General features: G+C 41.6%; 2 protein-coding genes and 1 long non-coding RNA gene across 5 annotated transcripts in view; 2 read left to right on the top strand and 1 right to left on the bottom strand.

Annotated features, from left to right (window-relative positions):
* Positions 1-4,190, top strand: part of snupn (snurportin 1) — a 9,733-nt gene extending 5,543 nt beyond the window's left edge. Inside the window, exon 9 of the mRNA XM_017706793.2 lies at positions 3,091-4,190. Coding sequence (XP_017562282.1) covers positions 3,091-3,384 — 294 coding nt within the window. The 3' untranslated portion in view covers positions 3,385-4,190. The remainder of the gene's footprint in view (positions 1-3,090) is intronic.
* Positions 4,191-5,919: 1,729 nt separating this feature from the next.
* On the bottom strand, positions 5,920-6,531 carry LOC108432732. Its single transcript, XR_001858246.2, has 2 exons — positions 6,397-6,531; positions 5,920-6,309 (listed from the first exon to the last, which is right to left on the bottom strand). It is a non-coding gene; the product is annotated as an uncharacterized LOC108432732 (long non-coding RNA).
* Positions 6,532-6,612: 81 nt separating this feature from the next.
* ptpn9a (protein tyrosine phosphatase non-receptor type 9a) lies at positions 6,613-24,934 on the top strand. Of its 3 annotated transcripts, none has more exons than XM_017706792.2 (13): positions 6,613-7,311; positions 11,390-11,533; positions 15,314-15,403; positions 17,418-17,542; positions 17,733-17,838; positions 18,078-18,188; positions 18,345-18,661; positions 19,461-19,548; positions 19,676-19,745; positions 19,860-19,938; positions 20,164-20,314; positions 20,928-21,135; positions 21,469-24,934. In XM_017706792.2, the coding sequence occupies exons 1-13, from the start codon at positions 7,279-7,281 to the stop codon at positions 21,657-21,659; spliced, it is 1,713 nt and encodes a 570-aa protein (XP_017562281.1). In that variant the 5' UTR covers positions 6,613-7,278; the 3' UTR covers positions 21,660-24,934. The 3 variants fall into 3 exon arrangements, with proteins under 3 accessions (XP_017562281.1, XP_037398700.1, XP_037398699.1); XM_037542803.1 differs by lacking the exon at positions 6,613-7,311 and adding an exon at positions 7,534-8,047; XM_037542802.1 differs by lacking the exon at positions 6,613-7,311 and adding an exon at positions 8,068-8,631.
* Positions 24,935-26,031: the final 1,097 nt, after the last annotated feature.

Below are 26,031 nucleotides of genomic sequence, written 5' to 3'. Positions count from 1 at the left end.
TATTATGACAAGCTTAACATTGTAACAATACAAGAACTCATTTTGGTGCTATATAAAGGTTGAATATTAGATTGAATAAAGAGTAGTCATAATACTAGCTACATATTCATGTTGTCTTTATCTACAGTTTTTTTTTTCTAATCAGCCAAACAATCAGTGGAATATAATAATGTGGAATGTTTCTGTAATATTTTCAAGATTATTTGTTGTATCAAAATGTGATTTAATCGACAGGCACATACTTCATTAAGGGACCAATCAGCCCAAGAAATCTGATGGCTGATCCCTAAAGGGCAAACAGACATATTATTGCTGTCAAAACAAAAAGTTTTATCTACATTTCTGTTGCTTTTTTTTTTTTTTTTTTTAATGTCTACTGCCCTTTACATTGTCACGATTTCATGATGAACGAACAAGTAGAACTAGTACAGAATGATACAAATCCTTGACCTGTCTCTGTTGCATGTGAATTTATAGACTCTTTAATTTAATAGACCCTTACTAGCACAACACACACTGACATGCCATAACATTTCTTTGAGATTCTGGTCCTGGTCATGACTGCAGATTTTTAAGGTGCACTTTCATGAATCTCCTCTTCTACCACAGCCATCTTCTACTGTTGCGTTCATGAAGTCAGTTTAACACGACTTTTGCTTTGTGACCTGGTGCATTGTCTTGCTGGAAGTAGCCTTTATGAGATGGGTCAGTTGTGGCCATGAAGGGAACACTGAAATAGGCTGTGGCATTGAAGCGATGACTGATTGGCATTAATGAGCCCAAAGAGTGCCAAGGAAAAATTCCTCACACCATTACACAACCTTCATCAGCTTGGACTGTTGAAACAAGGCAGGTTGGGTCAGGTTGGTGCCAAATTCTGTCTGTACCATCTGTGTGCATCAGCCGAAAATAAGGTTAATCAGATTATGGTATGTTCCTGTTTATGGCTGACAGAAGTAGAAACCGACATGATCTTCTGTTGTTGTAGTCCAGCCACTGCAAGGTTTGACTTGCATTTTGAGATGCTGTTGTGCTCATCTCATTTGTGCAGATGCTTATCTGAGTTACAGTCTTTCTGTCAGTTTGAACCAGTATAGCCATTCTCTGCTGACCTCAACAAGGCATTTCCATCTGTAGAACTTCTGCTCACTGGATGTTTAGTACACAATTCTGAGCTTCACATCATCACAGGTCCACCACCATACTTCACAGAGTGGATGAGGTACTTTTCTGCATGTCTTTGTGTCCACGCCAAACCCACGTCTGGTGTCTATTGCCAGAAAGCTCTGATAATGTCTGGAATTCACTTGCTGGGATCCTTGGGTGGAGATTCTTTATCCTCTTTATCTTCATCCATCTTCCTCACTATGCGTGGAATGAATATAGACAAACTGTATTTCCAGAAGTATTCGGTCACCCATCAAAATCATTGAATTCAGGTTTTCCAATCACTTCCATTGCCACAATTGTATAAAACTAAGCACCTAGGCATGCAGACTGCTTCTACAAACATTTGTGAAAGAATGGGTAGCTTTCAGGAGCTCAGTGAATTTCAGTGTGATACGTGATAGGACGCCACCTGTGCAACAAGTCCAGTCGTGAAATTCCCTCGCTATTAAATATTCCACTCTCAACTGTTAGTGGTATTATAACAAAGTTTAAGCAATTGGGAATGACAGCAACTCAGCCACGAAATAGTAGGCCACGTAAAATGACGGAGTGGGGTCAGCGGATGCTGAGGCGGTTTTTGTGCAGAGGTTGCCAACTTTCTGCAGTCAGTTGCTACAGACCTCAAAACTTTATGAGGCCTTCAGATTAGCTCAAGAACAGCATAGAGGGCATCATGGAATATGTTTCCATGGCTGAGCAGCTGCATCCAAGCCTTACATCAAAAACAATTACAATCAATGCAAAGCGTAGAATGCAGTGGTGTACAGCACCGTCGCTGGACTCTAGAGCGGTGGAGACATGTTCTCTGGAGTGACGAATCATGCTTCTCCGTCTGGCAATCCGATAGATGAGTCTGGGTTTGGAAGTTGCCAGGAGAACGGAACTGATCTGACTGGATTTTGCCCCATCCACCGGGATTATGGTGCAGGGTTGCTTTTCAGGAGTTGGGCTCGGCCCCCTAGTTCCAGTGAGAGGAACTCCTAATGTTTCAGCTGACGAAGAGATTTTGGACAGTTTCATGCTCTCAACTTTGTGGGAACAGTTTGGGGACAGCCTCTTCCTGTTCCAACATGACTGCGCACCAGTGCACAAGGTCCATAAAGACACTCATGAGCTAGTTTAGTGTGGAAGAACTTGACAGGCCTGCACAGAGGTCTGACCTCAACCCGATAGAACACCTTTTGGATGAATTAGAGCAGAGACTGCGAGCCAGGCTTTCTCGTCCAACATCAGTGTCTGACCTCACAAATACAATTCTGGAAGAATGGTCAGAAATTCCCATTAACACTCTCCTAAACCTTGTGAAAAGCCTTCCCAGAAGAGTTGAAGCTGTTATAGCTGCAAAGGGTGGGTCAACATCATAGTAAACCCTATGGATTAAGACTGGGATGTCACTGAAGTTCATATGCGTGTGAAGGTAGACGAGTGAATATGTTTGGAATATAGTGTATGTCCTCTTTCTGGCAGATTCTTAAGTTTAAACCTTGTAATTATTGCCCTGATTGTGAAAATGGACATTTACAATTATTTAGCTGTTTTTTTGTAGCCACTTCCTGATTTTGTGCAGGTCAACAACCTTTTGTAACATATAACTGCTGTTTTCTCTGTTCTTTCTCATAGTGATAGTTGACTAAACAAATTTGGCCTGTGTGTCATCTTCTATTTATCTGACAGCAAAACAGGACATCATGTTGACTATGTATGTGTTCCTAATGACTCAGGTGAACATTAATTAGAGGAATTTGGAGGGGTGCCAACAATTTTGACACACAGATTTTAGAAAAAATATTTTTCATAGCAAGATATGTTTTTACTTCTACTTTTGATTTTTGTTAATATTTTGAATGATAGATTAAAAAGAAACAGTACGTGCACACACATGTTCATTCATTTGTTCATTCATTCATCGTTCTTCTCCAGGTGGATGGTCTACTTTTCTACCACCGTGAGACTCATTACACACCTGGGAGCACCCCTCTCGTGGGCTGGCTCAGGCCCTACATGGTGGCAGACATCCTAGGCATTGAGGTACCGCAGTGCCCCCTCACCACCAAGCCTGATTATGCCAGCCACCAAATGCAGCAGATACTGGAGAACAAGAAGACATCTACTGAGGTTCGGCCTGCAGAGAATGGTAGATATGAGCTAGAGCATCTCTCCACACCAGAAAACCAGGCAACAACTAGCAACAAGGGAGAGGGCATGGAAAGCTAAGGAGGAGAGACCTGACAAGAACACCACTGTTGGACCATAGATTCTCTAAGCACAGTGTTTTGGTATAAGCCTGAGATGTTGGATTTCAAGAGACTAGAGTTTGAGGATTTGTGGCTTTCAGTGTGCTGGGGATTTTGGAACTTCTGTTGAGTTAAAGCTAGATTTGCTCCATTTGACTTGGAAGCCTAAGCTTTATTCTCTTCCTGTCTGTGGACTTCAGAAGTAATAATGGAATGAATTTGGTGTTCATCATTGACCAGTTACAGGGAAACCATGTGTAGTCTTGGAACTTCATACGGTTATCTTCAGATCTTTACCTGGTATAACTAAGCATGATTTGAAGAAATTATGATTCGCACCATGCCATCAGATTTATTTTTAATACATTATAATTCCATCCATCCATTTTCCAAGCCACTTCTCCGTCAGGGTCGCGGGGGGTGCTGGAGCCTATCCCAGCAGTCATCGGGCGGAAGGCAGAATACACCCTGGACAGATCGCCAGTCCATCACAGGGCAACATTATAATTCCAATGCAAAATTAGAGAAGCAATGAAAAAATATGAAACCTCTATTGGTTTATATTCTGTATTTGGAGTATGCGGAAATCTGCTTGCACATAAAAGTTACTGGTCAGGTGATATTCTGCATGAATGCCTTTTCACTTTTTATTTTAGATTCCTATTTTTAAATTTAAGCTTCATCCACCAGACTGATGCATTTCATGAGAGAAGGGAATTTATTAGTTTGGTATTTTAAGTGTGTTTTGTAGGCCCTATTAATAAATGAGTTTTACTCTTCATAAAATTTCGGATGTTTTTTTTTTCATGCATCACTTTTACTTTAAACTTTCTGGAAATAAATATAGTGAGTGAAATTTCTAGGCTGGTGTAGTGTTATCTTTTGTATCAGATTCAACAAGAGTAATCTGGGTCTGACTGCAGAAAACGCTGTTGAAGATACAACACAGGACAAAGCTCAGCAAGATGGCTCAAATTCCCAGAACTCTGGAGGAGATGTTTGAAAAGGGAACAGAATGGTAAAAATGGTAGTTCTAGTTTCTCTTGCATGGCTGTCATTTTTATGAAGAATGATGCTTCAGCAATATGTAGCAATCACTTTTTAAAATTTTTGTATCAGTCTGTATCGGGCATGTAAATGGAAGGACAAACTCATCACCTTTTCCAATCACAGATAAATTTTGCATGATGTTCATTCTAGAGATCTTATATTTGACTATAATCATCTGTATTGGGTCGAATTAGCTGTGAGGGTGTGTGTTTACCTCTTTTCAGAAATGAACTCATTGTTATCAAAACCCTTTCATAGCCATGTTTGATAAAGATGGCTGTTTTACGAGCAGTATTTTTTTTTAACTTGTGTGTTCCTGGAAAGCAGATAGTGACTAATACCAAAAACCACACGCCTCTCACTTCGCCATCGTGCCTGCTCTTATGAAGCAGCTAGAACCCTGTTTTGAGTAATTCGTGCTGCTGTTGCAGCATTTTCCACTTCTTTTTTTCAAATGTGCCTTTAACCTTATGTCTTCAGTTTAGAGAATGAGGCAGTTGCACTTGACCACAGAATGCAGTGCTGCTTTTGCAAAGCTCTTGCTGGAGCCTTTGCTTCACGACCTGGCTCAGCAAACCCATGACCTACAACTACATACATGCTGTCTGAAAGTTCTCTATGAAGTGAACAGAATGGCTAAAAACACAAGAACGTGGGGGCATAAGCTCACTCCTCTTCAGCGGTCAGTTCCCCTTTATACGCGACGATGGAAGTGAAAGTTGAAAATAGCCTTGTCTACTGAAGGTGGTAAAAGTTTTTTTTGACCGCACAAACTGCTGCAGTGAATCAGAATGATTAGCTTACACACAAGTGAAATTGATCTGCTGCAAGACTATTTACTGGCAGTCTTCAAATCTCATATATTATTTGACAGTTTATAGGCGTATTTAAAGAGATACCTGGGAGCAGTGATGCCGCCAAAAGAGAGCTACTAGTCACGAAGTTGTGGCAAATGTTCTTATACAGCAATAGAACTGAGAGTCATGTGGTTTGAGATATATGTGAGGTATAGGTCACTCGTTCCTTTCCAGGAACGCACAGCACCTGTCTTCCCAGAAAGCTCTGAGCAGCACTGCCTATGTCCAGGTTATTTGCAGTAGTGAGACAGTGACGGGCTGTGGGGATAGAGGAGGAAGAGGAGGATAAGGAGAAAAACCTGCTGACCTAATCAGTTCATCCAACTAATGTAGAAGAATGATAAGTTCAGATTACTAATTTATGTGGTTATTTTAAGGCCATTCCCCTGACTGTCTTTCTTGATCTGTGATAATAAAAGCTCTTAAGTTGATCATATTTCAAATGACATTGTCTTAAGTATAGACTTTATGGATACAATCCTATACTACAGCTGTGCTTAGATTAACCCACAATAATGTCCACATATATTATAAATATTGCCATATGATAAAAGTTTGCCTCAGTACAAATCTGAATCATTTGTTCCATGTCAGTCAGCTAAAGTGACTTTTCTTGTCAAATTTTCCAGTTTTATTTCACAAAACAACAGAAAATCCAAATATGACTCAGAATAAAAATATGACAATTACATGCAATCAAAAGTTTCTGATGGAGGCTGTTAACATGTTCATCCAAGGGACACCTATACCATTTTATCAGTCCATTTTATCAGTCACGTGCTAAATGTAGTTGTGCATGAAAGGGTTAAAAACGTTATAAAAGTGATGATTCGTATTAAATGCCTTGGACGGCGTTTTGTGTGCAGTTTTTTCCAAAATGATGTCAGTGTGAGAACAAAAGCAGCAAGAAGGCGCTCTCGGGTGGGCGGTACCGGATCTGCCAATCACGTTGTTCCAAACCACGTGGCCACGCCCACTGAAAGTCCTCTCCTACACAACTTTCAACGAAAAAAAAAGAAAACATAATAAATACAATGTCGTACATTTTAGTTATTTTATACACATAGTGATTTTAACCAGATTACCATCGAAACTAAATCTGTTGCCGAGCAAGCGAGATGTTCCTGTGTTTACAGCAGCGCCTCTGTCTCTCGCTGTCTCTCTCTCTGGTGGTATTTTTATGAATGAAGCTGAGAGGGAGGGAGCTGCAATGTCCGCGTGTGGCCAGCAGGGGGGGCTTTGCATTTTTTTCCGAGCTTCATTTCCCAACTACAGATAAAAGCCTGAAACCAACGAGAGGCTTCCAGATGTGCTAGTGACTTTTATTCATCTCAGAGAGGGACACTCTGGGATTTTTTGGCCTGTAATCGCCGCAGGTCTGGTCGTTGGTGTCTGGACGCTGAGCAGCGGGCGGACATGAGGCTGAGCGCTGCTGTATCGGGCTAACATAACATTAGCGCTAAGCTAGCTGAGGGTTTTTAAGGTGTCGCCAGCAAACCCTGACCGGACCCGCTGAACGGCCACTGAAGCTGCCGCTGGCCTGGCTGATGATGGTCTAACCGAAAATCTTACAGACTTTCCGTTTTTTGTGCCGTTATGGCACCGAGGCTCGACGGCGAGCTGCTGCTGTGCGTCTGAATTAACTTGCAGCGTAACGTTAATTCGCCGAAGTCAAGACGCCAAGTTTGTTGTCGGAGCGCCGAACTAACGTTACCCGGCCGATCAGCTCCGTTTGCCATGTTTACCTCAGACTAGCTGTGCGCTTCGCTGACACGCACCGCTAACCCAGCTAACTAGCAGGCTCGTCTCGGTCTGTCCGTGTGAATCTGGCATCGGCGTCGTCGTTGGTTTTCGTGAAAAAGGTTTTTACAGTCAGTCGTTTCCCTCTCGGACTGACTGTCTGACCGACTGGGCGCTGAGGAGAAAAAGGAGAAAAGGTGCCTTAATTACTTGAACAGGCGTGAAGAATGGCGGCCACTTTATCAGCGGAGGAGGAGCAGGTAAGTGGGAATACCGCAGTTTTAAGAGCATAAATAAAACGCCGGGCAGCCTCAGGTTGATCAGGCTGTCGGTTTAAGTTATCCGAGCTTGTTTGACGACTAAAACGCACCGTTTGCCCCCCCTCCCCCCCCTAATGATTTCCTAGAAAACGGGGGGGTTGGTCGCATCGGTCTGTGACGTTAAGCCCCCAAACACACATACAGACCACCATCAGACTCTGCCTGACGAGACCACTCGCTCTCTTACTCGTCATCTTAGAGCTGTCTGAGGTTTTACATAAGAAGCTCAGCCTGCAGTGCGCGGGGGTCGCGTTATGAGTGTGTCGTGAACGGTTTGGTGGTGTGTGTCCGCGGGGAATGTGAACACCAGGAATCGGTCGTTTCGCAACATTTCCGCGAAGAGAGGAGAAAACTAAAAGTTTCAGTTTTTGAGTATCGGACTGAAATCTCCCAACCGCAGACCTGAGAGGAGGAAGGGGGGGGGCGGTGTCGGCTCGTGGGTCACGAACCCCGCTGCAGACCTGGCTGAGCGTCTCTGCGTGTCGGGGACGACGCAGGCCAGAGCAGCGGGAGACCGAGACACTCGCTTCTGAAGTCGCTTTCAGCCGCAGAAGAGACAGGGCCTCGGTGACGTCATGGGCCTGACGTCGCTGCCCCGCTCACCTTCACTTACTCCAAAAGTCGCGAAGGGCCAAGAAAGTCAGATTAAAAACCGGGATTAAAGTTGGAGCACACGGTGAACATTATTCCTGTCCGCAAACGGGCAGCGTTTCTATGAAAGAGGGCCTCAAACAGGAAACGGCCATTATATAATACTTGCCTGTTATTTACAGTGCTTGTGTGAGAGCCCGGGTAGGAAAACATGCAGAGGGCTGCCAGAAATGCTGAATCCCTCTGAATAGTTTAGGTTAAGATGCTAGCCAGTATAAATGTAGCAAATGAGCATCTCTGAGCTTTCATCTTGCCAACAACCTGTTCAGTAACCTGCTTTGATGGCTTAAGGAAGGATCAGCGCTTCTGCACCTGAACAAAGCTCTCCTGTCATTTCTTTCCTGCTTTAGCAGGTCATTTGAATGAGGCCCAGCCTTATCGGCCCTCTCTCAGACTCCTTCGGCTCACCTCTCTCGGAGAGAAACAAAGCTACGCTGTTTATCTTTCATCCCAGTGGTGTCTGTCCTCCGGTCTGTGAATGAAGCTCTTTCTCGCTCTGGGGGACTGCATCCACTTTGCCATCTCAAGAGAGGTGCAGGGTAGCGGGGCTTATCTGAGCTGTTCATTTCCTGATGGTCTGGCTGTGCTGAATGTGTGTGTGTGGTGAAGGTAATTACATCTCAGGCTGGACATGTCCGGAGCTCGGGGGCCCCGGAGGGACCAGGGCGACCGTGCTCTGAGGCAGCTGCTAAAAGCATTTCCACTGAACGAGAGCGCCGCTGCAGGACTATCTCGGGGGGGTGGGGGGTGGGGTTCATCTCCCAGGAAGCATTGGGGCGGGGGCAGAGTGGGTGAGCGTGAGAGAGAAAGCGACAGAGAAGTGAAAGACCGAGGCATGGATGGAGCTGATGACGCACGGCTCTTCCTGTTCAGTATCGATCGATGCCAGAATAGACATGGCTGACGACCTGAACGTGGCAGAGGGGCCGAGTTAGTGTATACACGTCTAATCACGTGTGGACCAGTACAGGGTTGACGTCTTAACATGTCAGAGTCACCCAGTAGACCACTGAGCCATTCTGCAGATCTGCGAACTTTATTAGGAAGGTGCTGATGATGAGCTCTGGCCAGTCTCTCCTTTGTTGTCTCATTTCTAGGTAAAGTTAGATTTCAGGGATATCTTGCCATCTGCTTGTGAGAGGATGTCCTGTCCTTTTAAGGTCATAAGGCATGTGTATGTGGACGGCTCCAGAGCTTCTGTCCCTGGGGAAGGATGCTTATTTAATGGTCTGTACAACGGGATGTGCTCCAAGATATACACAAATTGGTTGTTGGTGCTTATTTTTGATACATAGGGGAAAATGATTATGTGATGTGTACATGTGTGAATATCTTTCGAAGTAAGCTTTGGGCTCACAAGCATGCGTAAAGTGAATGAGCACACGGCTAACAGTAAGTCTAATTTTCAGTTGCAGCACAGCGAATGAAATTAATCACTTTTTGGAAAGTTCCTGAATTATGAAAAGAGAGCCGCCTTTCAGTGAGTTTTCTTTTTACTTACGAGTCTAGTTGACTCAACATGGTTTTCCCTGGTGACGACAGAAAGCTCTCCTCCAGAGTTTCAGAATTAAACTACAACTGCTGACTAAGCAGATGAGCTGATGAACCTAAACGGACTCTCTTGACCTCTTGTGACGCTCATGAGGTTAAGGCAGTCTGCTTAGAACAGCGTTTGGCCGTTGCTTTGAAAGACTTGAGGGCAGTTTTTATTGAGGTCAGATATTTGACTGAAGACATTTTGATACAGGTAGCATCCCATGTTAATCAGAAAGTGTCAAAATAACCATCCTCACCATGAGACTAAGCAAAACTAGTCCAGTGATTAAGCACAACGCTCTGCATACTAATGTGTTAATGTACATGTTTATTCGTCTCATTATCAAGAGTGTAAAAAAAATCTTTCACATTTTTTGCTTTTATTTATTTATTTATTTATTATAATAAAGCAGTAGTCCACATAGAAACTGGAAGCATATTTAAATTTTGGCTGTTGTTTTCTCAGCCCTGGTCTGTGTGCGTGATTTAGTTTTACAGGAAATGCTTTACATGTACTGGCAGTCAACCTTTTTTTTGGAAACTTTTTTTTTTTTTTTTTTCCCCTCTCCTCCCCACATGGATATCTGAGCCCTTGCAGTAGACTAATCTCAGCCCACTCCCCACAATACACTCACAAGCGCATGGATCCATTTTAGGCCTCTGTCTGTAGGACTGTAGAGCTAAGAATGCAGTCCCTCAAGGCAGAACCAAGCCTAAACTTCTAGCCATCCTCCTTTATACAGAACACATTGTGTTATGTTGTACGTATTGCATGTAGACTGTGCAAGAAGTTGATAACGTCTTAAGAGTGAGGAATTCTGTCTCCTGGCTTTTACTCTGCACACTTTGGAACGGCGGGGTCTGTTAAGGGCTTGGTTTTAAGGTCAAGAATATTCTCCCACGTCCAGTTAACTGAGACAGTGTCAGCTTATCTGTGCTGACCTGTTGCTACTCCTATGGAGATTTTTTTTTTTTTTTTAATTTTCGTTTAATTATTTTGAAGTTCTGAGGAGAGTCTGAAGTGGAGATCTGATCTGTGTGCGTGAGGCCGTCTTCCAGGCCAGTGAAAGAGCTGACTGCTGGTGCTGCTGCATCTCCTGCTTTATAATCACAGCACAGAGTGCAGGCTCTTCACAAACACCAACAAAAGGCTTCTTTCAGTTTAAACTGTTTGTCTTACTGATGATGCTCTCCAGCAGCCAATCACCCAGCTCACTTCAGTGAGCACTAACCGATGTAGAACATTCAGAGTCTGTCCGAAAGCTGTTGTTTTCTTGATTTAAACCGTTTGAGAAAAGCCATGTAGGTTAATAGTTTTGGGAAATGACGATACTCGATAACCTGCATTTTGGATTTCACAGGGACTGTTTAAAATAAATTAGACTACTTATTTTCTCCACAGTCCCCTGGAGCCACGGAGTATTCTCATCACTCAGATAGGGCAATTTATGAGAACTGATATGTGCTTTGTCTGCTGTTTTAATATCCTGATGAACCGAGATCTGTGTCAACAGCACTGTATCAGCTTAAAGAGAAATTCCTCTGAACGAAAAAAAAAGCGCAGCGTTAAAGTCATCTAACAAATACGGTGATGCAAGAGCTCCTCAAAGGTTACAGCAGTATTCATTTTAGTCTGTTGTAGTATGGTCTGCTGGAAAAATGATTGAAAAAGGATTGTTATTCGATATTCAAAGCTTTTTAAACATCAGACATCCCAGCCAAATAGAGGACATTGCTTCTGTTCACTTGCTGAAAGAGACTTTCTAACCTTACAGGATTTGTAAGGTATGAGATCTGCAGGCTGGCTGAATGTGTTGCTTATGCATTTCAGGCCACTAAACAGTTCCTGGAGGAGATCAATAAGTGGACCAGTCAGCATGGCGTCTCCCCTCTGTCCTGGGATGTGGCTGTGAAGTTCCTAATGGCACGCAAGTTTGATGTCCTTCGAGCCATAGAGCTCTTCCACAGCTACAGGGTATGTAATAGTCTCTGATGTGTGTGTGTGTGTGTGTGTGTGTGTGTGTGTGTGTGTGTGTGTATGTAAAACACCCTTGTAAGCGTCCTACATGTGTGATTGTTACAAAAAGGCCTCGGTATTAAAGATTGAACAGTTTTGATTAAATACTATACTCCTTAGTTTATAGTCTCTGTACATTTGCAGCCTGTTGCCCACATAATTAGTTGAAATGAAAGGTTTGACTCTGACAAATGTCAAAAACAGCCACCTTCATTAATTCACATTACCTTTGTTGCTGAGAAAAGTTACATTCGTTTAGAGCAGCAGTTGGGTGGGATTAGTTTTACATGGGGTGGGATAATGTAATCTTTACATTGCGGTTCTCTCTGATTTTAGTGCTGTCCAAATGTGCCATGTAAGCTCTTTTCGCCAAATGTGCTCTCCCACCTGTGATGGTGACTTGGCTGTGAATTTGTAATACTAATGACATTACATTCACGTAAGGCAGCAACATGGATGTTTAGGGTAAACAAAATAATGGCTAAATGAAATGTTTCTGTAGGTTTCTAACTTGTTTCTGGAGTAAAGGCATAAAGTGTGTAAAATCAAGTGCCACTCCCATCTCTTGTCAGTGTCTTTATTCCAAAATTTGGTATCTCATGTGAATTGCTCATAAATATTACAGGCATCCTGTGGTAAACCTGCATTACCACACCTCCTCATGGAAAACGAATTCTGTGCAAGTAGTACTTCACCCAAAACTACATGGTTAGACATGCAGTGTAATTTGGAACCATGAGACGATGACAAATTCTGAAGGAAAGGGAGGCTTTGGGTGTTGGAAGGCTTATTTGCAAAGGTTTATAGCTATGTGTAGGTGCAACACTAAACTGTGAAATACGGTTTATTACGCACTGACTGAGCCCTTTTAGTGTTTCTGCGTTTACTGGATGTCAAGAGAAAACAGAGGTAGTTTTTCAGTGAATATCAGTCATTGGTTATATGGTTGAGCAGAAATGCATAGGGTTACCATGTAGCCTAAAGAAGCTCATTGTGCTTCGGTAGCTTTTGAGCAATGTGGACACAAATGCACACAAATGAAACTTTGCTTGTAAGAAACAATGCCTGAGTTTTGGGACTAACGTGGCTTCATTTATTTAGTCTCACACAAGGTACCTTTAAATTCAGCGATGCAGAGCTAAATTCTTAAAGACCAGTAACCTCCTCTACCACTGGGAGCAAAAAAAATATGAAGAGTTTGTAAATATCTGGATTTCCGCATAAATAGCTTCCAAATTGAGAGCTGATAATGTAATTTATGATAAAGAAGACATTTGTACAGTGGCATTTATTTAATATTATTGCTTTAATACAATTGATGAGCTCTTATATTTATTAGCTAGTGAGAACTAGCTGCATTTCTGTATTTGCTGAACAGTCCTACACAGCAGTTAGCTGGTATTTTGGCCTATTCTCTGCAAAAAACGAATTTTATGTATGTTTTGAGGATACTGTTGTTTAAGTGACAGTATTTCAGTGAGACGGAAAAAAAGCCATTCTGAAACGTGAATCAGAATCGAATACTTTATTGATCCCAGAGGGAAATTGCAGTTATTACAGTTGCAACCAATTAATGTAAAGAATAAATGCTTCGATATTTTAAAACAAAAAGAGAAATTTGCAATATGTACACGAGATTTAAATTCTTACGAATACAGTAAAGTGGCTGTGATAATAAACATGAAATGTACTGCATAAAGCAGTTCAAATTATTCCACATTAAGTTCTTCTGTTTGAGACATGCTGTTGTTGATTTACTCCTGTGTTTTGGGTCATTGGCATATTGCATAATGCAGTCATTATGAGGTTTAGATCGCAGGTACTTGCTCTGACTACGTAGAATTTCCTGATACTATTGCTCCATCAGTGAGTACAAGCTGTCCAGTACCTGACACAGCAAAGCTGACCCATGTTTTTACAATCCCTCCATCAAGCTTCAGGCTTTGATGTTGGTGTGTAGGGTTTTGTAGACATTGTTCAAGGGTTTTTTTTTTTTTTTTCTGTTTAGCAATTGTTGGCCCATGTTAACTGTGGGGCAACAGGCGGTCATTAGCAAACTCGAGATAGGCAGTAATATATTTTTTAACAAAGATATGGTATTGTAAAATACAACTGTCATTATTGTAAAATCAGTGAAGATCAGATCATATTTAAGAGCAGTTTGTTCACATATCCAGATAATTCACCCTTTTCCTATGATCATAAAAGGAATCCTACAACTACATGAAATTTAAATATAAAATCAATAAGATTTTTGTAATTCTTCGTAAATATATAATATCACTGTTAACCTACATGAGTCACACAAGTAGCGCCAACATTTTCTCTTACTTTTGAGAATTCAAGCTTGCATAATAAATTCATCAAAATGCTGAACATGAGGTCATGAAACCAGGCTGATCACACCGGTTAAACTGACTTGACTTTAGTTTTAAATGATGTTAAAAGTTTCAAAACCAAGCTACCATTGCCAGAAATGGAACAAATTGAAGCACAGGTGTTTTAATACAACTGATCTTTCATTTTCTTTCTTTTCACAAAGGAGGCTTTGCAAAGCATGTGGATCTGATTCTATTAGTTAGCCTAATGTTTCAGAGGGTTAAAAGGCTTCACCAACTGTTAGAAGTTAATTATCTTGTCCAGGCTGTTAATGTTAATTCCTTATGACTTATGCATAATGAAATGACTAAGCTGTTAATTTTGTTCTGTCTAGCTCCACTGAAACGGAGGGGCTTTTGCTGCAGTGGAAGGAACAGCTAGTAATTCAGAATCAAATCAGCCTTAACCGGAGTCATTATGGGGGAGAGAATGGAAAGTTCCCAAAGCTTTTGTTCGCCCTCTAATTGCTTTAATAGCCGTCAGTACGTGGCTGGATTCTGCAGGCTGAATTAGGCCTTGGGAGCTTTCTGTGTGAGCCTTAGTCAGCAGTCATGGGTGTTCGTCTCCCACAGGAGACCCCGTAAGGGCTCAGTGTCACAGATCATGTCTGCAAAAGCTCATACTTATGATGGAGCTGCTATTCAGGGAACTATAGGTGCTCTGAAGATACAGGAAGCTCAGCTTCAGTTTTACTGATACTGTATACCCCTGCGTTGACTTTAGTTTCCATTATCTACACTTTGTAGCAATCGCACCGAAAACATTGTCATAAAAAATGTACCAGTAAATTGAATTCTGCCATCACTGATGGGATCAATGATAACAAGTCATGCCTAAAAGCACTGTGCTGATTCATGTATTTTCTGTCACAAGAAGTCAGACTGTGAGTGGCCATTCCACCTCCAAATGTTGCCTCTAAAGACAGACCACAGTTTACTGGTATATTTCTGACAGTGCTTAAAATATGATGGATACAAAAGCTACTCTGGCAGTAAAACAGAGCGGAGTGTCCTCTGTATTCAGTCATAAATCATAAATATGAGGCTTGTGAGGCTAATGATGTATAGTTTTGGTTGACACTTTGTCAGCATGGAGATTTAAATTGAGGCAGTTTTTAAACTAATATTCTGTTTTCACCAACTTTTCAAGATGTTCTTTCAGACTTGGTTCTTATCCTTTTATTTGTAAAGAGTTTTAATGCTTGGGTGCAAAGCTTTAAATATTCCAAATAAGTTAACAACAAGAAATCAGAAGAAATTTGATCTTTTCGAACAGCTGGGAGAAAACTAGGGGTGAGTGATGCAGGGAAAATGTTATATGAGAAGTGTCATTTTTCTGTCCTCGTCTATGTGGTGGCAGGAGACACGACTGAGGGAGGGCATCGTCAAACTGCAGCCACAGGAAGAGCCACTGCGCTCTGAACTGCTCAGCGGCAAGTTCACGATTTTGGTGAGTACCGAAGCCACTAGCTCCTGCCTCAGTGAATGTGCAGTATCTACCTACAGGCAACATGCAGTGAGGGAGTGAGAGAGGGGAGAAAAAAAATAAAAAATCAAGGTAAGAACGTTATTATTAATATTAGCCTACCTTATTAGTCTGGCCCCACCTTCAGGTCACTTTGAAGAATGAGCCTTCCATGAAATTGCAGTCTAACATGGAGTTTGGCCAAGATTTATTTGCATTTTGTGCAATGTGGTATGTAATATAAGACCACTGTAAACGCTGTAAAGCTGGCTTTAGTCAACATGCAGATCCTATATGAGCCTTCTTGAATTTTCCCTGCTCTACACCAAATCCATGGAGCAGAACATGATGAAATCTTGAGATTGAGGGATTTTTTTTTTACCACGTTTATCTGTGTGTGATTGAAACATTATAAGAAGGCTGATGATGTAATAACAGTGAAATATTCATGTTGTAATTCTTTTTGGTGGAAAAGAAGTAGAACAAGAATAACAACTCATTAAATTCCTTCTCGGAGAGGAGGGAGTTTTCAGCTCCAGAGATGAATGTAGCAGATTTGTGCTGGGGCTTCATCTTTGATTACAACAGAACTGCTAGGTTTTAAAAGTAAGATTTAGATTGTGATAAAAGGTTTTAGTCTGGAATTTTCTCTTTGACCAATTCATTCTGTGACTTGGAGTCAGTGGGTGTACCTCCTAAATGAATACAATGTACAACACGATTACTCATTGACAACAGGATGTAATGCTTGAATAAAGCTGAAGGAGATGGGGGCACGGCCGACACAGTTATATTGCTTACATTTCTCAGACTTCAGGGAGACTCTGATTCATCAGAACACCCTCATATGTCAGGAACGTCTGAGGTGGATGAGCGTGCTCACACTACACACAGGAAATGTCAATGAATTTGTCAGGGTGTGTCAGTGAGGAGAGTGAGTCGAGTCAGAGATGATTGGTGCTGTCCTGATTTATGTAGCACTGCAGTGCTGCTGTTAGCTCAGTGTGAGCCAGAGAAGCTGACAAATATACAGCAACTTGAAATGCTGTTATAGTCTCTAAGCAGAACAGTTACGACGAGTGAGCATTCATTCTTGTTTTCATTCACAAAAGCTGTAACGTACCTGCTGGGTGACAGTGATCCCCTTTTCTCGCTGCCCCTGGATCAATCGATCGAACTGCTCTCTTCTTTTCCTCTTTTCCACATCCTGCCTGCAGTATTTATAGCCCTGCACCCCTAGTAATATACTCCTTACTTCAGCCCTCTAGGTCAGTGTTTCCCAGTGGTGACAGATCTACAGCAAATTGTTTTTCCTGTCAGTACGTCACTGTCTCTATGTATGTGCATAACATTGGTTATATCCCAGTTAATAAAAAGCCATATTGAATGTTGAATGAGTTCTTTCAATCGAGACTTTTATTGTTTTATGGATTCCTTGTGTGTCAGGCAGGGTTGAGAGAGCAGACGTTGATTGTCTCTTGACCTTCAGAAAGATTTGTGGAGTTAGGCATTGAAATGATTTTCTTCTTCACAGCTTTACATCCTGCATTTCATAGTCAGTAGTAGTTAGTTATCTTTGTATCATTACACTTTATAACTACAACATTTGTCAGCATGCTCCCAGTTTAAGTACCATTTTTTTCAGGCCGTTTCCCAATATAGGTGAAGCCAATTGTTGGACTCTTTTTGTTAATAACTTTTAGTCTAATAATGGTCTAAGGCCTTATCTGGGAGATCAGCAGTAAGACTGGCTGTCTCCCTGTACTGCTTGTCTCATTGTCTCTGCTGCTCTGCCTCCCTGTGGACAGATTGGGAACATCACTTGAGCTACTTGGATGTTATGATGTAATTTTCTATGATGTCATTTATGATAATTAGTTGCAGGATGTGTCCTTAAATTAAATGTTGTCTGCTACTGACCTGTAAAAAGTGCTTTTGTTTGTTAGGGTGTGTGCGTGTGTCTAATCTATACTAAAACTTGTAACTTCCTTCTCTCTAGGGAGTAAGGGACCCCTCAGGTGCCTCCATAGCTCTGTACACAGCCAAGCTTCACCATCCCAATAAAACGGGCAACCACGTGGTGCTACAAGCTCTGTTCTACCTGCTGGACAGAGCGGTAGAGAGGTTAGTGCGGGTTGCAGTCTGGATTATATATCATACAGACATGTATAAATTATGTATATGGAACACAATGTTTGATTTGTAGCCATGCCATTCATAAATATGCAATCAGTGTATTCATGTTGGTGCTCACTTACTAGTAGTATGCATAAATATGGGGTCCCTCTCTGCTGTGCCCGCTTTGTCACTACAGCTTTGAGACCCAGAGGAATGGCCTTGTGTTCATCTATGACATGGCAGGATCCAACTATACCAACTTTGAGCTGGACTTGAGCAAGAAGATCCTCAATCTGCTAAAGGTAATCTTTACTATTCTCAAGCATTCAGTCAAAAATTGCTTGGTAGTAATAATTAATATTGTAGTGATAACATGTCTTATCTTGGAATAGTAGTTATTGTTGGAATATTTGACTGAACAAAAAACTATTTTCATCGTCATGAGTGAAAAGGGGAAAAAATGGACACAAGGCTCCAAATACTCCATAGAACACCCACATACTAGTCAGTAATGCATTGTGCTGTCTGTCTCTATATGCAGGGTGCATTCCCTGCCCGACTGAAAAAGGTGTTCATAGTTGGAGCTCCAGTCTGGTTTCGAGTGCCCTACAACCTGCTGAGTCTGCTGCTAAAGGAGAAACTCAGAGAAAGGGTCTGTACACATCTATCACATCGCCGACCGCAGACCATTTTCAATTGTCACTTGCTTATTCCTATTCACATGTGGTTTTCTTAGTTCTTGAAGCTGTTTTTGGAGCAATTTTATTGGGTTCGCTGGCAGGTGACTCTATCCTTCTGGCCCTTGCAGGTCCAAATGGTGAAGATGACTGACCTGCGGCAGCACCTGCCCAGAGACTGTTTGCCCGAGCACCTAGGCGGCTGCCTGGCTCTGGATGTTCATGGCTGGAACCAGCGGCTGCTGGCCGAGCAGAACGGACATGTAGACCCGGTCGATGAGTTGGTGGGCATCCCACTGGATGATTCTTCAGTGCACACACCAGGCCCCGAGGCCATGCGGCTGCCAGATTTTATGGCACACCTATCTTGCGCCCAACGCAGTGGCATCTACCAGGAGTACGAGGAGCTCCGTAAAGAACAGCCTCCTGGAACTTTCCACTGTGCGCTGTGAGTACTGCTGCTTGAAAAATAGGTTCATTACTATTGTATATGAATTTTTCAAGGGCCACTGAGAATAAGGAGAATGCACAGGGTTAAATGCAATTACAAATTAAACAATTATTAATGAGAATCATGTACAGAATATTGAATTTAATATAGCTGCTGTGCCATTCCCCATTCATTCCTTGTCAGAGAGGCTACAAAACCAAGCAGATGTAGTGCTAACATTGCATATATAATTATTGTATTATTTATTATTTTAATTGAGTCTTCATCACCAGTTGCCCATACTAATGTTCAGTCAAATTTGCCTAGAATTAATTGGCTTGATACATCAGGTCAACACTAGTTATTGTAATATACAGATCTCTTTAAAAGAATAATTATAGATGACTCCAGTTACCATTGCATGCATAGTTGCATTTTACAGTAAGTGTGATACATTTATAATCATGAATGATTTAATATCTTGGTACTCCATGGCAAAGTGTAGTAGAATAACATTTGTGATCAATGCAGGATTTTTTGTCATGGCGTTCCATCTTATAATGTTCCCATGAAAATATGAAAGGCTGTAGTTTTGTCAGAGTAAGTAGTAATATGGCACACAGTATGGCTGTTTTCTGCAGCTAGAAGTACAGCCACCTGTAGACCCACATGTAGGCTTACTTGTGTGCTCAGTCTCTGGTCCATTACTGTCCCTGTTTGCCCTTTGCAGGTGGCTTTATTTAGTAGGCAGTAGAGCTTTACCTCAAAGAAAATACATTTTGTGTTGGTAGTCGCTGACTGTTTTAACCTCGTGCAGAGCTGGCTACAACCAGGAAAGGAATCGCTATGGCGACGTCCTTTGTCTTGACCAAACACGTGTACATCTGAAAGGCAAAAGAAATGAGGTTTGTATGAAGTTAAAGGTCTGTGTCTTGTTTCAAGGATGTAGAGCATGAAATGTTAGTACTGAATATACAGAATACTGCAGTAATGCTTGCTTGTCAACTCATTGAGAGACTGTTCTGTTCTCAGAGATCAGATTACATCAACGCCAGCTTCATGGATGGCTACAAACAGAAGAATGCGTACATTGGAACTCAAGGTACAAAAGAACAACTGTTGGACTTGGACTAACTGCATGTTTGTGTTATGTTTAGCAGGGCATTGTACAGTTTGTTTAGATCAAACAGGGATGTAACCGGATGACTCTGTGCAGGGCCGCTGGAGAAAACCTACGGAGATTTCTGGAGAATGGTGTGGGAGCAAAGCGTGCTGGTCATTGTCATGACAACAAGGTGAGTCATGGACACGTACAGAAAACTCCACAAAATCCTGAAAATGACAGAGCCTGGAGATGCAGTTCTGTTATAGTGTGTCATGGATCTTTTCATATTAAATCAGAGAAAATTCAAGCTTATGTTTTTCCTTCTACATTATTCTGTAGGATGTTTGAGTGTTTCAAAGAGCTGCCTGGTTCTGTGAACTGAGTAATGAATACATCTTGTGTTGTTTGTGTGTAGGACTGACGAGGGTGGCAGAAGGAAGTGTGGTCAGTATTGGCCTCTGCAGGAAGGGGGCCAAGAGGTATACGGACACATAGCTGTGGTCAACCAGAGAGTGGACAACCATTCCCATTACAATCAGACCACTCTGGAGCTACATAACACAGAGGTAACACACATGCCTTGATGCCCAAACAGATGTACAGATGGAACAGATCAGTGGTGTAGTTAGGTATGGAGTGTATCAGTGGTAGGTTTTTATGATGTGAGCCTTGGTGAATCACGGTAGTCGATGTAAGGAGTATGATGTTTGTGTGGGTTGTTTCCAGACATTGTTGTATCTCTAAAATTCAAACTAGAATGCAGAACTCTCTGATGTGAGGACAGATGTGAAAGCAGCAGTAGAGTAAGGGTGGAATTAAAAAAATTGTGGTTAATTATGGTGAACGTTTGAAAAACTTTTGCAGTTAAAGGTTAGGTGCTTTGATGTAAATCTTTCCTGTGGAGTTGAAGCTCACACAAGCCCTTGTTGAAGACAAACGCAGGCATCATGAATCATTTTCTTGAAGTTCAAGGGATTATATTTTTATGTATTAATGAATTTTTACTAATGCTCAAAGAATGAAAACACATTTGAAACACATTTGGACTCCAAAACCAGTTACAGATATTAACACTACACCTTGTAGCAAGACAAACCTTGAGAGACAAATCAACCTTGATAAGTTGTTGTGTGTGTTGTGTTTTTTTTTTTTTGTTTTGTTTTGTTTTTTTCTGATCAGACCTGTGAGCAGAGGCAGGTTACTCACTTCCAGTTCCTGAGCTGGCCTGACTACGGCGTCCCCTCCTCTGCGCTGTCTTTGCTTGATTTCTTGGGTGCAGTGAAGAGGCAGCAGAAGAGAGCAGTGAAGGCTCTGGGGTCACAGTGGAGGGGTCATCCTCTGGGACCACCTATGGTTGTCCACTGCAGTGCAGGCATTGGCAGGACAGGTAACCACTTTAAAAACTTTAGTTTTGTTGTGTTCAAAGGCTAGAATGTCTTGGGCAAATGTTCATGTATCACATAGTTGTGCTTCTCAAACTGAAACCTGAATAAATCAGAAATGGACCTAATCACTATTGCTTATGATTTAAAATCAGGGGACACTATATAGAACACTATTATAGGGAACATAATCCATGATAGAAGTAAACTATTTTGCACAATAACTTTACATGTCAGTCTTTTTTCTGTTTCATAGTAGACTACTTAATAATACAGATTCAATTTTATTAATGCCAAGATGAAAGATGTTTGATTTATTCTGCTTATTCTGTTCTCAGGTACGTTCTGTGCATTGGATATATGTCTGTCCCAACTGCAGGAGGTCGGGACTCTGAGCGTGTGTCAGACAGTGAGGCGTATGAGGACACAGCGCGCCTTCAGCATCCAAACACCAGAACAGTATTATTTCTGCCACACTGCCATCCTAGAGCATGCCCAGCGACAGGGACTGCTCTCGACCAATCAGTGAGAGACCGAACCTGCTTTCTGTCAGTCAGCGAAAGACAGAGGCAGCTTTCTGCCAATCTGTGACACTCAGAGTGCTCTTAGCCAATCAGTGGGCTACTTGTCAATAGACTGAGCGTAAATGGTCTCTGTAGGAATATTTTTACACCCACTTGTCTGACTGACATTCACTCCAAGCACAGTACTTGTGACTCTTTTAAAGATTGGTGAATAAAGTGCCACAGTCATAGCAATCACACTGTTTGCCAAGAGATCTTAATCTCTGCTGGATCCAGCTGAAGACTGAAGGGGTCCATCTGTCCCATAGCCAATCAGTAATGCTGATAATGTGTGAAAGTGTTTGTATTGAAATTGAATGTTCCTAAGTCATTAGTGTATGTTGAGTGTTGCTTCTGAATGACATCTAACAGTTCGACTTACCCAAGAGCGCTCATACTGTTTTCAAAGCCAGAAAATCTGCAGTCTAAAATTATATCAAGAGAACCCCCCCATGCCCTTTCATCAGGTTTTTATTTAGCCTCATAAACTGTTGCAATGATTGAAACAGTTCACACTTTAAAACAGACTTTCTGTCCTGAGTTTGCTCAGTTAGTTGAAAAAAAAAAAAAAAGTAAAATCATGAGATTAATCCACAGATGCAGCTTCAGTCTCAGCTTATCCTGATTTTGTTTATTTGGCAGCCCATCAGTCTTGGCAGACGCAGCACACTGAACCCAAAGGTGCTCATACGCAAGTGTTTGACTAACCCCGAAATATTTCTGACTCTTAATCAATTCTGATGCTTCAGAGGGACCAGTTGTTTTCCTTTAAGCTCCAAACCTACAATGGATGTGACATGTCATGCCTTTGTTCTTTTAGCGCACAAACGGCTGAAAATCTGCTTGGTCTACCAAAGCATTTACTCTATGTACCAGTACGATTTTGTGACACTATAAACAAATGGACAGTTTCCCAACATTACTCATTTGAAATCCATCATTTTTATGAGTCATTTGGGTCATGTTTTGCCTTCGATATTTATATTACATTTTGCATCTTTGTACAGCCTCCACTACAAACAAAGTTTGTAATCAAGGCTTTATGAATGAACTCTTTCTGTAGATGCATTTTTTTCCCCCAATATTTCCTCAGAATTTAAAACAGGCTGCATGTGTTCCAAACTAAAGAGGTCACTCAGTATCTTCTGCTCAACTTCAAAATAGTGTTGTCTAAATAACTGGTTCTCAAACTGGACCTCAGGGATCCCCAGTCAGTCCACATTTTGCTCCGTCTCTGTGCATTAGGAGTTAGGTTGGGGGGGTGGGATCCCTGAGAAGTGGTTTGAGAACTACTAGTCTACTGTGAATCAGGGCTGCTGACAAGCAACACAAAGACATAGAACTTCTACATGTGTTGAAATAGGCACATGAAGTATCATGTGAATACATTAAGCTCAAAAACAATATTAGGATACAGAGCAGCCATTTTTGTTTCTTGCCTCTGGTATTTGGCTCCAGCAAAGGAAATGGCACAATGACCACAATAACAATAGATGTTAACTGGCAGGTTATCTGTTTCATTTTCAAGCAGATGATTTAGAAATTTAGAAATTATTAGGTTCTTTTTAACCCAGTTTTATCAAAGCAAAAGTATTTGGCAAGTTTCTATAAGTTATATTATTCCTTTGTGATGTTCTCCAAGTGTAGTGTTCTAGATGTAATGGTCCTCTCCTTGACTTATTTGAAGGTTTTCCACACAAGTGCAAGGAGGATTATTCTGTTCATCACTAGAGTCTTATTTGGTTTACAATTGGTTGCTTTGCCAAGTGCCAAGTTCACTAATGGTTTTTGTTCCCCAAAGATATAACAGTTGATATCTAACTGTATTAAGGCCTCTTGGTTCATGTATTCAGTCTACAATCTGGCCACAAATGAGCATGTTAAAAAGTACAGCTGCAAAGCCAACTGTCCAAAAATGTTGTGTACTAAAAATGTCATTATCATTTCACATTGAATCAGATAGACAACTGAATACTGTGACATGTCAGATCCTGTGTAGAGACAAAAAAGATGTTCTGAAAGCCTGTAGGTTTCTCCTTACAGTTATAGGTTTTCCTGTTATTGTGACCCATGCAGGAGTGCTTATTTCATCCTAACGCTCCACTTGGCCATTTATTTGGGTTTTTGAACTTGCATGCGATTGGATAGCCAATGAAGTAGACTCTTAAGCTTCTGTGTCTGTATTTAAAAGAGTGGGAAAGCTGATCTAAGAACCTGTTTTTATGATGGCTGTAGTCACAAAAACTGACCCCAGATTCTGCTGATGAGGTGATTCGTGAACACAGATACTGCTTTCCCTCTTTGGGCCAGAGAACAGTGTGTGTGCTCAAATAAAACACCGGTGTGGTCTGTGACATGTGAATGCTTTTGCTACTGTTAAGGTAAAAGGATCTGCCAGTCTGCCCTGCTTACATCTAATGTCTGTGTACAATAGCCTTATAACTGTATGGAAGCACTTTCAAGCAGGTGTTCACCATGTGCATTCACTGACATTATTAACAGCAGAAGATTTTAACACCACAAATTCCATAACTAATGTACTGTGGTGTGAACTGCAATAGTCATTAACTGACAAATCTGCAAGCTCAGTGGTCTTTTAGGCAGATTTTTTTTTTTTTTTTTTATGTTAATCGTGTGTTCAGGTGTTTTAATGTTGGCTTCGAGATCTGTATCATTTCATAGCATCACTTTTTATTTTGTCCTTGGGTATGTGAACCTTTGCTACTGAATTCATATTGAATTTGCTTGTAGTGAAGCGTCTTATAAATCAAACACTTGTATGCACTCATTCTAGACTTGTTAGCTGTTCAAACGATGGACACAAAATGTGACTGACTTTTATTTTTCTATTATATTCAGCAAACATATGTGTCCTTACATGTTACTCCATTTGCAAATAGCTACTTATATTTTCTCATTCTGTAACTCATTCATTTGTAGGACTTATGGTAATGTAATGTTATGTACTGTAATCAAGCTATGTAATCAATAATGCCATGGCGTTCACTTATATGTTGAACAGTTCACTTTATGACCAAGTACTTTTATTCTGAAAGAGATCTGTAACATGAGACGCACATGTGGGAGGGAGCGAAAATGTGGTGCTGAAAATGTTGCATGTTTCTCTGGCAGAATGGAGTCCTGTTCCCTGACTCAGGGACCCCTATTGAGCAAGTAGAACCTTGTACAGTAGGGTGGGGGGCAGTTTAAAAGAGAATTAAATGGAGCTATCATTTCTTCATATTGAGCATTCTGTTGACTTTGTTGGCACCGACACTCAGATGGCTTCTCTCATTATAGGGCACTACACAGGCCATAAAGTAATTTGAACACCTACATTTGGTCACTATAATTAGGGTCTCGTCTTCATTAGTATAGCCTCTCTTCATTTCCTTGTATCCTTTCTTTGCATCTTAGCTGCTCCTTCTCAGGACCTGGGGAACAGATACAAGGATAAGATATGAGGATGGAGGAATCGACGCCAAACTTGTTTGAGAAACGAGACTTTCATCACCTGTTACTAGGCTTAAAGGATCTGCTGAGATTAAACACAACTGACTCGACTTTTCCCGTGAGCGCGCTTTACTGAAATTCAGATACATCAAAATTTTTATTAACTTGATCATCCTTTCACAGCACCCTCATATTAACTGCAATCATCCTATAAACGCACAGAGTGCTACAATTACTAAAAAGTCTTCCGTGTAGGCCGTGTTTCTGCGTCCTTGCTCTGTTAAACTTCATGATTCCTCCAAGCGTGATCAAAACATTGATACAATTTTAAAGATGGGGGATTTCAACCAACATCTGAGTCACATGCTGATGGACAGAAGAGAGGAATCAAGAAGACCTCGGTTTTATTTTTCAGATCCAGACGTAGTGCACTTCAGAAATCATGAAAGGGCTCCCTACACCTTATCAATGGTTCCCATCCCTGGCCCTAGAGGACCCCCTGCCCTGCACATTGTAGTGTTTGCCCTGTTCCCCAAAAACTTAATCCAACTAATCCACTCATTCTGCCCTTCCTGAGTTGAAGTGGGTGTGTTTTTGCAGGAAAACACTAAAATATACAGGGCAGGGGGTCCTCCAGGACCAGGGCTGGGAACCGCTGGGAACCGCTGGCCACCTAAAATGTGAAATAAGGGCTTCCTCCTCCCTATACAGTGCACTTCAGACGTGAAAAGACGGCTCCTTACAGACTGAACTTCAGTCAAGAAGTATGTGCATCCTCCTCCATTAGTAGTGCGTTCATGAACCATAAACGACTGGGTCCCACAGCGCAATCATACGTCTGTCCTCTACGACTGCGCATCCAGTGATCTCACTCTTAAATCTGTA

The sequence above is a fragment of the Pygocentrus nattereri genome, chromosome 11, assembly GCF_015220715.1.
Source record: "Pygocentrus nattereri isolate fPygNat1 chromosome 11, fPygNat1.pri, whole genome shotgun sequence".
In the NCBI taxonomy this organism is placed as follows: domain Eukaryota; kingdom Metazoa; phylum Chordata; class Actinopteri; order Characiformes; family Serrasalmidae; genus Pygocentrus; species Pygocentrus nattereri.
The sequence above is the reverse complement of the archived record's forward strand: the minus strand, read 5'-3'. Positions and strand labels throughout refer to the sequence as shown.